Consider the following 15323-nt stretch of genomic DNA (forward strand, 5'->3'; position numbering starts at 1 on the left):
TGAAAGGACAGAACTAAACAACAAAAAATTACAAATTTTGTGCAAACAAGGTCACAGCTTGGCATATTATCAAGTCAAAAAATTTTGTATTTCTTTTAGCATTTTTTCTTAAATTTCTTGACAAACAGAACTTATGTATAGTTATCGGCACGGATATTGAGCCCTGACCTTAACCTCCGCAGAAGCGATTTATTGGTTTATTGCCTTAAGTGTACAGTGCGCAAAGCGATCCCTACTCTTACGCCGAGAGCTCAATATCCATGCCGATAACTATATTTATATGTATAGGAACTCAAAAAAGTAAGTAAAATGAAATATAAAACCAAGGTTAAACTAGACTTATCAGAACCAATTGCGTCAATAAGAAAAAAAGAAAAAGTCGCCGTTTATTTTTACGGAAGTCTAAAACAAAAATGATATTTTTAAAATTTGTAAACACGACACTCCCATCTACGTAGCATTGCTTGACCTTAGCATATATGCGGTAAAAGCAGAAGCCAGTAAGTCTGACACCAGTCTTACCAAGGGGTATTGGGTTGCCTGGGTAACTGGGTTGAGGGGGCAGATAGGGCAGTCGCTCCTTGTAAAGCAATGGTACTCAGCTGCATCCGGTTAGACTGGAAGCCGACCCCAACATAGTTGGGAAAAGGGATCGGAGGATGATCTAGATATGCTCATAGTTCCACCATGGTTTACATTGCGACCTGTACCCATAAGGAAGTATTTCCAGCACTCTTTCTGAGGCTTTAGTTATCTAACAACCTTTACCAAGTTTCATTAAAACTGGTGCTTTAGTTTGCGAGTGGAAGTGTGACAGACAGACATAGTTACTTTTGTATTTATAATATTAGTGAGGATAAATAACGTCTGACCATTTGTAATATAAACGTCTGACCATTCGTGATATAAACGTCGGACCATTTGTAATATAAACGTCTGATCATTCGTGATATAAACGTCTGACCATTCGTGATATAAACGTCTGACCATTCGTGATATAAACGTCTGACCATTTGTAACATTAACGTCTGATCATTTGTAATATAAACGTCTGACTATTTGTAATATAAACGCTTTATCTTGAACGCGTCGAAATCAGAGTGCCTTGTTTATGTTCAAGAAGTTAATATTCTTAATAATATTGAGGAATAAATAAAAACTCATTTCAGGTATACTTTTGTTTTATTTACAAATATTTGTCTAATATAAATAGAATAGGTACAGTCACAATATATTTGTACGTTACATTATTGCATTTAAGTTCAATATACGTATTTACATAACAAATTTACACGTGAGTAATACCTTTTTACTTACTTTATAATCATCGGCACGAATCTTGAGCGCTGACCTGCACAGACCTGCGCAGAAGTAATTTATTAGATCCCTTTTGTGGTATGAATCGAGGCGCGGGGACGGGCTAAAGCGGTGATTGGCCCGCAGCGCGTCGCGTCATAGCCGTCACTCGGGATTGGTTCTTTGCTAATAAACTTGCCACTTCTGCGCCGGTGAAGGTCAGCGCTCAAGATTCGTGCCGATGATTATATCTCTATTGCTCCTTGTTTAGCATAAGACTTTGGGCAATGTGTCCGATATTGGGCAATGGTTTTAATATCAGACACAAGTCTTTTGCAAAACATATTCCCGAGTAAGTACCTCAATTGAATGTGGTTTTTTTTTTGGGTTCCCATGCCATCCCATTTTGATTTCTCACCACATAAAAGAATAATAATAATAGCCTCATGAGGTATATTTTAGAACGACATAAATAGAAATAACATTATAGACCCAGCAAGTTATCTTTTGAACAACTACATAATGGAATTGGTGTCTCTATCAGCCTTTTTGACAGATAATTACTATATTTTGGATAACATATGTAAGTATCCATCCGAAAAAAACCGGCCAAGTTCGAGTTGGACTCGCGCACGAAGGGTTCCGTACCATTATTTATAAAACCGCATCTACCTGTTATCGACATCGAGCAAAAATTAGCAAAAAAATCACGTTTGTTGTATGGGAGCCCCCAAAATATTTATTTTATTTTAGTTTTCAGTATTTGTTGTTACCTATAGCGGCAACAGAAATAATCATCAACTGTGAAAATTTCAACATTCTAACTGTCACGGTTCTTGAGATACAGCCTGGTGACAGACGGACGGACGGACAGAGGAGCGAAAACGATAGGGTCCCGTTTTACACTTTGGGTACGGAACCCTAAAAACTTGATAGACCCAGCAAGTAACCTTTTAATCAACTATATAACGGAATTGGTGTTTCTATCAGCCTTTTTGACAGAAAATTACTAATATTTTCGATAACATAAGTGTCCATCGGTACACAAAATAAATAATAGTTTTAAAAAACTAAAAAACACGCTTTTTAAACAAAACCGAACTAAAAAAAAGAAAATAAATTTCAATGAATATAAATTAATAATAGTGTGAGCCCCGCAGGGCATCTGAGGCGGATGACGGGGAGTAGCGACCCCGCGGGGCTATATATCCGAGTGCTCCAGGGAGAGTATACTGTCCCCCATCTCCGGCCTGCCGGAGTGAAGCATGACGGGGGATAGGTCTCCCGCCTCTTGGCTTGCCTTCATCGGCCGGTCAGAGTGGAGTCGCTAGAGTAGGGTTAGCAGCCCGCTCGGAGGGTAGGTGCCTCGTGGTAAGTGGCGAGTGGGCCGGTGATGCTGGACCCACAGGGAGCGCGTGATCTGCGTTTAAAGTCCGCCGAGGTATCCTCACCCTTCAGTCCCTTATGTAAGTACCTGTTGCCCCCTTGTTGCGATTTAGCGACTGATTCCCGGGGGCCCAGTAAGTGAGGTGGCGAGTCTCCACCTGCCATTTTTACATGTATTTAATACATTGTCATCGGCAGGTGCCATAGTTCCCGTAGTTTCCCCATTCCTAGTCCATTAGCATCCCATCACAATAGCCCAAGTAGTTTTCATCCACAGTTAGCAATAGTATAGCATAGAACCGGGGATTGTCCTTGGGTACATTTCTATAGTGTATACAGGGATAATTGTCGGTTTTGTGTCACCATCTCATTAAAGTTGTCTCAAAAGGGCTTCAGCGTGTTGGCTTCGGCCCCACGTTCGCCTCCCAAAAATCCGGGACTCCATAGTCCCGAGGTCTGGTAGAGTAATACAGCAATATACGTACATCAAAGATGATGAAATAAATAAAGCTTACCTATATTAGTAGCAGTCTTGACATACAAAATAGTGTGAATAAAAAAAAATATTTTATGTAAAAAAAAGCGTGGGGTGCATGGTGTCAATAGTTATAAATATTTTATTGACAGATATGAGTAGAGTGATTATCATTTCGATAATATCTTAAAAAGCACCCCACGCTTTTTTTACATAAAATATATTTTTTTATTCACACTATTATTAATTTATATTCATTGAAATTTATTTTCTATTTTTTAGTTCGGTTTTCTATAAAAAGCGTGTTTTTTAGTTTTTTTTAACTATTATTTATTTTCTACTTTTTAGTTTGGATTATTTATAATAGCTTGTTTTAGTGCTTAACGATCGAAAATTTTTTCGCCTTATTAATTCGAGATTTACTACGACGTAGTTCGCAGCGCGTAGCAGCGTTATTCCGTTATGAAGTCCGTAGTTCGTTCACATGATATGTAATAGCTAATGCGCCATCTTGGATGTTCGCCATGTTGGATTTTGATTACGTGACTATAATAAATAGCCCGTCCGCCATCTTGGACGTCCGCCATATTGAATTTCATACACCTGACAATTTTTTTCGTATTCCTGGCAGCAAACCCTTTAATGCGATACCCATATGATGGGGGTTCATTTTGAATAGTTAATCCGCCATCTTGGACGTCTGCCATATTGGAATTAAGTCACGTGACTATTTTTTTCATATTCCTGGCAGCAAACCCTTTCATTTGATACCCAATGCCACATATCATGGGGGTGGATTCCAAACAGCCAGTCCGCCATCTTGTGGAGGCCGCCATATTGAATTTGCGATGCCGTTTTTTAGCTAGTCATGCATTGTCACCGGTTCTCGAGACGTATGTAAAGTTTCAAATTGATCAGACGTTTAGAAACCGGTGAAAATCAAGCTCAAAGATTCCGTTACATACATACAGCCCAAGCTTATAAAAGCGTGTTAAAAAAAACATTTTATTTATATATTCAACCAAAAACCGTTTGCTATAACTTTTTAGTCTGCCCTTTCGCGTAAAACTGTCCGATCTCATTAGTTGTGGTAAGAGCGTCTATAACTACATTGGTTTTCTGTCGCCCTGGTCGTTGGCGAGGGGTGACGATGTCGTGTTGACGGAGAAGGTGCTTCTTCCAGTAACAGCGGCGGGAGAAGTGAGCGTGGCATATGTCGCATGCGAATCTGGAATGGAATATTTTTATGATACACATCCATATAGGACAATACAAGCAAATATGGATGAGTGCTATAATTAATCAAAACAAAGGGGGTGCTGTGTTTTTGTAACATTAGACGTGAAAAAGTGCAAATTTATTTGGGCTAAGTACTTTCAATTGACTTAATGCACATGGGGTCCATACCCTCGCAGACCTCCCCACCCACTTTTTATGTGAATGAAAAGGTAGCTAAAGAAAATAGCGGTAATTTAATTTTAAAAATTAGGTGTAATAACACCTGATGGTTAAAATTAAATTACCGGTGTTATTACACCCAATTTTTTAAAGGAGGTGGCCAAAAAAAAAAAACCCAGAGTCGACAGAAACTTCGTATGTATGGTTGGATTCAGTATAATGTGTAGATTACAAAAAGAATTTCATATCATCTAAAAACCATGGGGTTATCTTTTTACAAGGTTTTTTCCAAGAAGATTTTAGTACATAAAAAGCTTAACTTTTCTGTTTGCAGTTCATTAAAAGTTGCGCATAGGGTAAAAACTTTACACTCAGGTGTACATATGTCTGTTATTATAGCACTATACACGAGTGATGGTTTAGAGCTGACCTGATGATGGAGAAGAGAGAAGGTCAAGGGAACTCGGGAATGGTAAATATTAACTACCTCGTGTTTGGGCTTATATTATTCGCATTGAAGAGAACTTTTCACAAATGTGAATAGTGATTAAAAAGCTAAAAAAAAAAAAAAACATTTTTTTTTTAACTTTTTTTTTATTAACTTTTGCCAGTTCAGAAGTTTACACATAACAGGGAAACCTCTTCAAGTAGGTAAGGTCGGTACTTAGTCGTAGGTATCTGGAGTGGTTCATGTCAATAGTGCAATGGTTGGGGGTCAAAACTCAAACTCAAGACGTTTCGATTACCAGGCAAACTCTGTAACTATGGTGATGTTACTCTTCGCATGTATAACGTTAGTATACCATGTTTTTTATGGTCCTTTATGCAAATAATCTTTAAAATAAACATAAATTCAACATAACCTATTTTTGTGAAAATATGATATAGCTCCTATACCCCATGGATTACAGACTGGATTTTTTGGCACCATCAAAGGTCTATCATAATGAACCCATTGGTACCCATTTCATTGCTGTCGATTCTGGGTTTTTTTACTATGAAAAGGACAATGCCTAAAAACGTCCCCACCCACCAACAGACTTGAAAGTAGTGTCATTGGATGCGCCTCATTTAATAGATCTTATTATGGAAACATATTCCAAATGTATGGGGTTTAGGAACTATAAGACAATTTAGTATCCTTAATAATCAATTAACTTCAAGTTTGTTAACCAATTACTCGGAGTTGGGTGGACCGATTTTGATGTTTTTATTTTTATTTTAAAGAATCTATCTCAAAGTTAGTCTAATTTAATTTTCATCAAGATCTTTTAAGCAGTTTTTGAGTCATCATCGGTTAAAATAATCGGTTTGAAAAGGCAATTCAGGATGTCGTACTCTGTTGGAGTCAGTAAAGGTCCATACAAAATCATTAAACTAATTATCATTCTAACCGGTGATAACTCAAAAGTTGCTAAAAAGATCCCGATGAAAATTATATCGAACTAACGTTGAGACACGTTCTTTGCACTAAAACAAAAATAATCAAAATCGGTCCACGCATCTCCGAGTAATTGGTTAACAAACTTGAAGTTAATTGATTATTAAGGATACTAAAATGTCGTGTATTTCCAAAACCCCATACATTTGGAGTAAATCGTTTTGATAATCATGATCTATCGAAGGATGCGCTTGCGATGACACTAGTTTCAAGTCTGTTGGTGGGTGGGGACAGGGTCCATACAAAATCCGGCATTGTCCTTTGGCCATCCCCTTTAACTACCGCTCTTTTTTTAGCTACCTTTTTTACACCCTAATTCATAAGTTGCCCTCCACATCGCGAATCTTCTTTTTGGGAAGTCGCGTCGAAATAGCGGTTAAGCTTGGTCCTATCGAAGGTGCCAAGTTCATTTGGGAGGGAGGTAGGGGGAATGATGTCTTTTTGCCACCTTTTTAAAACTATATACTTAAATAGCAATTCCCCCCCACAAAATCCTACTATCCACTTTCCTCTTAATCTTCAAATGTGAGTAGAGATGTCGGTTAAGCTTGGTCTTAGGGTCGAAGAAGGTGCGGCGACATATGGTGCAGTCGTGTCTCTTCTCGTGCATGTGTAGGCGACGGATGTGACTCGTCAGGTTCGACGAGGTGTTTATACTTAATTAGAGGAGGAGGAGAATAGGACGGAAGTGCAGGGGGAGTAGAAAGGAGGAGGAGGAAAGATGAGGAGGAGGAGGAAGGAGGTGGAGGAGGAGGCAGGAGGAGGAGGAGGAGGAAGAGGAGGCAGGAGGAGGAGGAGGAGGAAGAGGAAGGAGGAGGAGGGAGGGATACCAATTTACTTTTCCCCCTAAATACCCACCTTTTAATCTCTAAATGTGAGTCGAGATGTCGGTTAAGCTTGGTCTTGTCGAAGAAGGTGCGGCGACATATGGTGCAGTCGTGTCTCTTCTCGTGCATGTGTAGGCGACGGATGTGACTCGTCAGGTTCAACGAGGTGTTTATACTTAATTAGAGGAGGAAAGAGGAGGAAGGATGAGGAGGCATGAGGAGGAGGAAGGAGGAGGAAGAGGAGGAGGAAGGAGGAGGATGAAGGAGGAGGAAGAGGAGGAAGGAGGAGGAAGAGGAGGAGGAAGGAGGAGGAAGAGGAGGAGGAAGAGGAGGAGGAAGGAGGAGGAAGAGGAGGAGGGAGGAAGAAGGAGGAGGAGGAAAGAGGAGAAGAAAAAGGAAGGGATACCAATTTAAAATACCAACCTCTTAATCTTCAAATGTGAGTCGAGATGGCGGTTAAGCTTGGTCTTGTCGAAGAAGGTGCGGCGACATATGGTGCAGTCGTGTCTCTTCTCGTGCATGTGTAGGCGACGGATGTGACTCGTCAGGTTCGATGACGTGTTTGTACTTAATTGGAGGAAGAAGAAGGAGGTGGAAGGAGGAGGAGGAAGAAGGAGGGGGAGGAGAAAGGAGGAGGAGAAAGGAGGAGGAGGGGGAGGAGGAGGAGGAGGGAGGAGAAGGAGGAGGAGGGAGGAGAAGGAGGAGGAGGGAGGGATACCAATTCACTTTTCTCCCTAAATAATTGACAAGAAACCCACCTTTTAATCTCTAAATGTGAGTCGAGATGGCGGTTAAGCTTGGTCTTATCGAAGAAGGTGCGGCGGCATATGTTGCAGTCGTGTCTCTTCTCGTGCATGTGTAAGCGACGGATGTGACTCGTCAGGTTCGACGAGGTATAGTAGGAGGCCGTGCAGTACTCGCATTGGTACATTTTGAGACCTGGAAGATTGATATTATTTTAAATGTAGATGTCTGTTTGCTGTGTGAAGAGATTAAAATTTTTATTTGCTTCATCATTACTGAGAAGGATTGAGGTTTGTGATTTCAGACTTCATAGTCCAGGTTTCCCCGAGATTTTTTCTTTTGAGTTTATCACTCATTGGTGTTCAAATCAAATTGGATGCATTTATTTCATTTAAATATTGGCGATTAGAGTATAAGAAAAAAATCTTTTTCCTATTTGTTATTGAAAAATCTGCCCTTATCTATCCTTATTTATAGTAAATTAAATGTAAATTACTCAATGATTTAATTTATAGTTCGGCCATTCAGAGAATGCGTTCCTGACACGTCGCGATTGAACTGACGACGTAACTTTGCAATGGCGTTGCAGTTACGATAAAAATATTTTTGCTGGTTGTTTACCGTTTTAACAATTGAGGAGCATTAAAACAACATTATTATATCAATAATCAATGAATGTTATAATTTTGTGCCAAACTGAGTGTCAAATAACTTGGTAAACAATATTTTTCTAAATCTATACTGCGCTATTACAAGGTTATGTCAGCGGTTTATATTTTGTAGTGCTGTGCTAAAAATAACTGGCAAGTATCGTAATCTGTTCTTATACAGTTATAATATAAAATAATACGTTTTGATTTTCTTTTTAAGAATTGGAAAATAATGGACTATAAGACTTAATTATAACTTTTATGAAAAATAAAAATAAAACTATGACCAAACCGCATTTTTATACTTAGATTAAAAATGGTAACCCCAAATGGCGTTATGGGCCGCCATTTTGTGACGCTAAAACAGTCGTCCGTTGTCGTTTCGTGCGCATAGACCACGTTTTTCAAGTGTTTTCGATCTGTTTTTATTTGATTACCCGGCTTTTGTTAGACCGAGATATCAGGATTGATTCTGTTATTGATAATAATATAATTATACATGTAGGCGAAGATGATGATGAAGACACCACCTCCTCAAGCAAATCGGAGTCTGATTAATATTCTGTTCGCACATTCAATTCAATGTACTTGTAACAAAGAATAAATAAAACAATTTTATTATATGAATATTACCTTTTTTTGGTTTCCACTTAAATAACTAAAATATAAAACAAATGATTCCGCCAATTTAAAACGAAAATAATCTTAAAATAATGCGGCGGTTCATTTTGAAGGAACGGTAACGAACTCAGTGTTATGTTGTGCCCATCACTAGTCGTGACTAACTGATAGGTGTCAGGAACGCATTCTCTGAACGGCCGAAGTATAATTGCAATAAGGTTCGAAATGGGCGCCAGGCTTTGGGTCGCCAAATTGAATCAGAATGCTGCCCAGGACGCCAGAAATGACTAAAGTACTTTAACTTTCAAACCCTTACCTGTATGTATTCTGATATGCTTGGCGAGATCGTATTTATGCCAAGTCTTGTAATCGCAGTGGTCGCACGCGAATCGCGGCGGCTGGTGAGACTTTATATGTGTGTAGTGAGACGCGCGGTGCGTGAATATTTTACCGCATATCTGGAAGGTTAATTATATTTATTACCAATTGTATACCTAGGTGCAAAAAGTCGTGGTGGCCTAGTGGGCAAAGAACCAACCTCTCAAGTATGAGGGCGCGGGTTCGATTACAGGTCAGGCAAGTACCAATGCTAGTTTTCTAAGTTTGTATGTACTTTCTAAGTATATCTTAGACACCAATGACTGTGTTTCGGATGGCAGGTTGAACTGTAGGTCCCGGCTGTCATTGAACATCCTTGGCAGTCGTTACGGGTAGTCAGAAGCCAGTAAGTCTGACACCAGTCTACCTAAGGGGTATTGGGTTGCCCAGGTAACTGGGTTGAGGAGGTCAGGCAGGTAGTCGCTCTTTGTAAAACACTGGTACTCAGCTGCATCCGGTTAGACTGGAAGCCGACCCCAACATAGTTGAGAAAAGGTTAGGTAGATGATGACTACCTGTTTCAGTTGCATTATGAGGGAACTATTTCTCGCACATGGATGAAAAGTAGACTGCATATTATTGTGATATTTCAATTTTTACTTCCAAGTTTAATCAAAATCCTTTTAGTATTTTTTGCGTGAAGGTGGAAACAATATCCATACACATCAACTATCGCATAAGTATATGCTATTAGTAGGGTGCTAAATTTTACTGTCTATTGCGCTTTCACAAGAAAACTACTGCGCCGATTTGGATGCTATTTGGTACCCTGATAAGCTAGCTAAAGCCTGGGAAAGCATAAAGGCAACTTTTTATGCCGCTGCAGGAAGTTGTTCCCTTTGGGTGCGTGGGAAACCGCGGGACACAACTAGTATTTGAACTAAACTATAACAGTATAACTACAGTTGCGTTAATCACATCATCATATCGCTCACCTAGCAGTATAATGACACATCTACTTTTTTCTTATTTTACAGAAATGAGGGTCAAAGATTTTGCAAACGTTTGAAACGAGGTTATGATTTCATTTTATATTTTATCTTAGATTTTATAGTTTTAACAACTAATGCCGTACCGTTTTACCACTTTATAAATTATACACTTTTAAACACTTAGGCCGTAAAAACCCAGTTTCGCTTTTTTTGTAAATGTGTCATTATACTGCTAGGTGAGCGATATTTTCAACTGACTTTATATTAAGTATACTAGCTTCAGCCCGCGGCTTCGCCTGCGTAGAGTTCGGTTATATCGCGTTTCCAAGAGAATGTTTCAAAAGTCGGGGTTAGAAACTATCCTATGTTCTTTCTCAAGGTCAACTCTATCTCTGTACCAAATTTTATTAAAATCAGTTCAGTGGTTTAGACGTGAAAGCGTAACACAGACAGACAGAGTTATTTTCGCATTTATAAGTAAATCATAATCATCATAATCATAAGATTTTAAGTAAATCATACTTTACACTTTAAAATAACTTTTTAAAAGTTTCCCACCTCACAAACCCAATTCTGGCTATCCTTATGAGTTTCTCTCTTATGTTCATCACTTTCCTCTTTGGTTTCAAACTTCATGTTACAAGGTTCACACCATAGACGCTTGAATTTGAACTGCTTGAGGCGCCGGGGCTCTTTCAGGGAGGCTGCGGTCTTCCGCGGACGCCCTTTTATTGGTGGTAGACTGAAAAATAGAATTAATTGTCGTTTAGAATGCAAAAGAATGCTATTTTATTTATATAAGCAACTGTATCAGGCTGACTTTCGGCTAATGAGGTTTTTTTTTCAAAAATCAAAATTAAAAAACTTGGCTGCAAAACAACACTTTTCAACGTCAAAAACGAAAATAAAAGACAGCCGGCAATACGCCCACCCTTCACCACTTCCTATGTGTTTTTGCTGGGAAGAAGTGGCGCAACAAACTCCCCAGCAACACATATCTGTCTATTAGGTTGGAAGAACCAGATTTATAAAGAACAAGTTATATAAAACTACTAAAACTAGTTCGGTTATACCGCGTTTCCAATAGAATTCTTCAAAAGTCCGGGATAAAAACTATCCTATGTTCTTTCTCAAGGTCAACTCTATCTCTGTACCAAATTTTATTAAAATCAGTTCAGTGGTTTAGACGTGAAAGCGTCACAGACAGACAGACAGACAGAGCTACTTTCGCATTTATAATATTAGTAGGAATAAGTAAGTTTTGAATGATTAAAATTACCTCTTCTTCACCTTAATCAGAGTACTCTTCCGAACTCCACAGAACTCCACCTCCACCGGTTCCTGCTTAACTTCCTCTTTGAAGTCCTCGTCTCCCTCATCCTTACAGTCCACTATCTCCTCATACTCCACGTCGCTGACATCTGGTTCATCCGGCTCCTCGGTCTTGATCTTCAGTGCGGTGGCTATCTTGCGGAATGTTTCGTCGGCTATGAGGCAGGACGTTTTGAACTTAAATGCGACGGACAGGTTGGTAAGACAACCGTTGCATATTTTTGTGGGTAGACCTGCTTCTCGTTTTATCTGTGAATGGTGTTAGATTATGGTTTACGTTAATTCAAAATTTCTAAGTATGTGACGCTGTTCTTATCTAATCTAAAGGTAAGGGTGCATTCGACAACCTCAATGGTGCAAACAGTCATCATGCTGGACGGATTCGATTCCCGGTTCAGTCAACATTTGTGTGATGGGCATGCTTGTTGGCCATAGTCTGGATGTTATAATATGGATTTAATACAGCTAAGAACTACTACAGATTGATAATACTGTATGGCTCTTCTATCCGGTTACTCTTTTCAAATTCAAAATCTTTATTTGCAGAATATGGGTAAGTAAACAAGATGTTCTTAAACGAAATTATAAATCGCCATAATCAGGCCCACAACATGCAAATTAGTTACAACTGAATAGAGTTACATGCAAACACATCGAGAAAAAAAAATTGTCCACACAATTACGAAAAGTATAAGTTTATTTTTAATTTTTAAAATTAATGTAAATATTATGTAAAATTCAACAACCTATTCTTTGTTTAAAATGAAAAACGTTACTCTCATCTTTGAATTTCGCAATTCCCGTTAAACATCAGGACATTTTGAAATAAAATTCAATTCATTACGAAAATGTCAATCTTACAATAATAATAACATTTCGGTTATTAATCTTAAAGCTAATAGAAAAAATACAAAACAATACTTATATTATGTCTTTTCCAGACCTCGGGACTACAGAGTCCCGGATTTTTGGGAGGCGAACGTGGGGCCGAAGCCAACACGCTGAAGCCCTTTTGAGACAACTTTAATGAAATGGCGACACAAAACCGACGATTATCCCTGTATACACTATAGAAATGTACCCAAGTTATGTCTTTATTATTATTATTCTTTATTGCACACATAAATACATTTGACACACTGAATACGGAGACATTATGTACAACGGCAAGCTTAACCCAGTGTTGGGATCTCTTACAGCCAACCTTAGAGTGAAAGAGTGATTTGATGGAGTAGGGCAAATGTGCAACTTTATACTAATAACAATTATATATATGTATAATACCTTAATAAATTAAATATATACAATATAATATATACAAATATATACACAGGTCATAATGATAAATAATGTTCCTTAACTCGTCTCTTAAACATATCCAATGATGAGCTCTCGCGTATAGAATGCGGAAGGGTATTCCACAGCCTAACAGCACGAACAGTGAATGATCCATCATAGCGACTTGAAGTGTGGGATGGGACACGAAGCAGAAGAGATAAGGAAGAGCGACAAGGTTTGCCTCTGGGAAGCATTCATGGTTCTTCATTGAAGAACCATTTAAAATTACAGATTTACATATATCTGGGCATGCACACAGTTGGGAACCTCAGGGACGATCCATTAGGGTTACATCTTTCTTTGAAAATGTAACAAAAGTAGAAAAAGACATAATTTCTCTACATAACATGGATACTTACAGTAATACCAGTACAAAAGTAGATTTCATCAACAGTACTATCTTTTTCTGTTTCAAATATACTAGTCATGTTCAGGTTTTGAGCCATACAAACTCTACAGGAGTCCATTAAACTGGTCAAGTCGATTTTATATTTAAATTTCAGTTCACTAGTTGCTTCCACCTCCGATACTGCCATTGTTATAAAAACATCGATTTAATGCTATTTAGCAAATATGTAAAGCATTGACATATATTTATTTCTTCCCTTTCTTATATCAGCCGTTTGTATTGTTAATCTTTTGCTTGGTTTCAAAGGAAAACATTAATATTTTGTTGATGAAAGATATCAAGCAATTTTTTTTGACATTTGTTTAATACATCACTATCATGAAACCAGAAACGCTCCACTGCTCCAGAATAACTGTTGCGTTGCTATCTTTGTTGCACTTATTATAAAACCTTATATTTTCTCTTGCTTTTATGCTATATGTCTAATAAAACCGGGAACGATATTTTGCGTTTAGATTTTACATGTATCGCAGAATACAATAATTAAAGCATAACTTCGGTAATTTAAAAAGGTGATTCCAGATAACTACGTGAGGTTTCCTGTATATAATATACCGTTGCAATCATATATGATTTTGAACACGGTGAAAGTAGCAATAACAGATGTGAACGTGTTTGTTTATTAATTATTTAATGATTTTCCTTGCAATCGATAACCTTGATAACTAAACGCAAAAAGAGTTTCGTTCAGAAATTTTACTGAAAGAAGTATAATCATTCAGGTGATGAAACATGAACAAAAATGAATACTTCAAAGGAAATACATTAGTTATTTATATTTTCTTTTATCATGTCATTTTTTTTACTTAAATTTTCTGTAAAATTATGAATTAACATTAAACAGGCCTTCTCTATAACTGTGTACCGGCATGGTAATCATAAAATTTCTAAACTGAATGTGGAAATGGCCGCGCTGCTAACGTCAATCTAGACATGGGCAAAATGTGTCATTGAAAAGAAAAGATAGATATGCATCTTTCAATCACTGGGATATGAATCACTCTTTCATATCTTTATATCAGTAGTTCAGTATAACTCAGTAGCTCGTTTAAACCATAGATATAATATTACTAAACAAGATTGCGCACGCTCAAAATATATATTTACGAAAATGAACTCTATTCTAACGCAATAAGGTACTAAATTGGTTGCATAATACACAGAGGCAAATCCGAGCCGAGAGGGATAGTTCGAACGGAGGCTGTTTGTCTCTTTCTAACACCTTGCCAGCATAAAAAAATGTTGTGATCAAAAGTTTTATCTTCCCAAAAAACAATTGAATCACTTATATTTTTATCTTATTTTAACAATTGTAAGTCAACAAATTAATAACAATCGCATTAATTTATTCGTATTTATTATTAAAACATAAACAACATAAATTTTTATTTTGCTTTTTTTTATTTTCTAGCGGTAACCCTGAACATTCTTGGCGCGTAATCAGCATTTAAAATTTTGTTTATATTTTTTTGTATTTAATCAATTCAAACTATTAAAATGGTGAAAAAGTGTTGCTTTTATACTTGTGAAAGTGAATCCTATGGTGGTTGCAATATATCGTTCCACCGGTAAGCTAATAATAACATTTTCGTAAATCAAACAACTAGGGTGCCCATGAATTCTCGTTATGAGTCAAAATATTGGTGATGGATTTTAAAACTGTTGTACTATTGTTATAGTTTCCCAAACAAAAGGTAGAAAGGCGATATAAATGGCTCAGCAGTCTATATGTGAAGCAAAAATACAAAAAAATCAGTCTGCACTTCGAATCTTCCCGTTTTTATTACTGCTAATTCCCGCTAATTATTATAAGCCTATATTAGTAGTTTAAGGTCACAAACTGCGTAAGTTAAAACTTCAATACCAATCTGTGTTTAATAATCTTAGCAAACTCGGATTGGTCTCACATAGCTTAATCTCATAGTCACCCTATTAGAAAGGGACAGACGGCCTCCGTACTAACTGTTTCACTCGGCTCGTTTTTTGGTTAAAAATGCGCAGTCCTGTTTACTAATATTATGTCTATGGTTTAAACTCGCAACTCGTGTGCGGCTCACTCATTCAAATAGATCATTCAGATATAGTGATAGGTTGGT

General features: G+C 37.6%; 1 protein-coding gene across 1 annotated transcript; it reads right to left on the minus strand.

Moving 5' to 3' along the window:
* Positions 1 to 4146: 4146 nt before the first annotated feature.
* LOC124638418 (zinc finger protein 39-like) lies at positions 4147 to 13691 on the minus strand. Its single transcript, XM_047175375.1, has 6 exons — positions 13178 to 13691; positions 11428 to 11729; positions 10707 to 10890; positions 9155 to 9296; positions 7582 to 7762; positions 4147 to 4385 (listed from the first exon to the last, which is right to left on the minus strand). The coding sequence occupies exons 1-6, from the start codon at positions 13352 to 13354 to the stop codon at positions 4193 to 4195; spliced, it is 1179 nt and encodes a 392-aa protein (XP_047031331.1). The 5' UTR covers positions 13355 to 13691; the 3' UTR covers positions 4147 to 4192.
* Between the last annotated feature and the right edge of the window lie 1632 nt (positions 13692 to 15323).

This window comes from Helicoverpa zea, chromosome 17 (assembly GCF_022581195.2).
Source record: "Helicoverpa zea isolate HzStark_Cry1AcR chromosome 17, ilHelZeax1.1, whole genome shotgun sequence".
Lineage (NCBI taxonomy): Eukaryota > Metazoa > Arthropoda > Insecta > Lepidoptera > Noctuidae > Helicoverpa > Helicoverpa zea.

Bases quoted from the DNA above. Each gene is read 5' to 3' on its own strand.
- LOC124638418 (XM_047175375.1), bottom strand. From the start codon at position 13,354: ATGGCAGTATCGGAGGTGGAAGCAACTAGTGAACTGAAATTTAAATAT. The intron at 9,297-10,706 runs GTGGGAAACTTT...TTAACCTTCCAG, and splicing joins GCCAGAATTGGGTTTGTGAG to ATATGCGGTAAAATATTCAC. The intron at 4,386-7,581 runs GTGGGTTTCTTG...ATTCCATTCCAG, and splicing joins TCACATTTAGAGATTAAAAG to ATTCGCATGCGACATATGCC.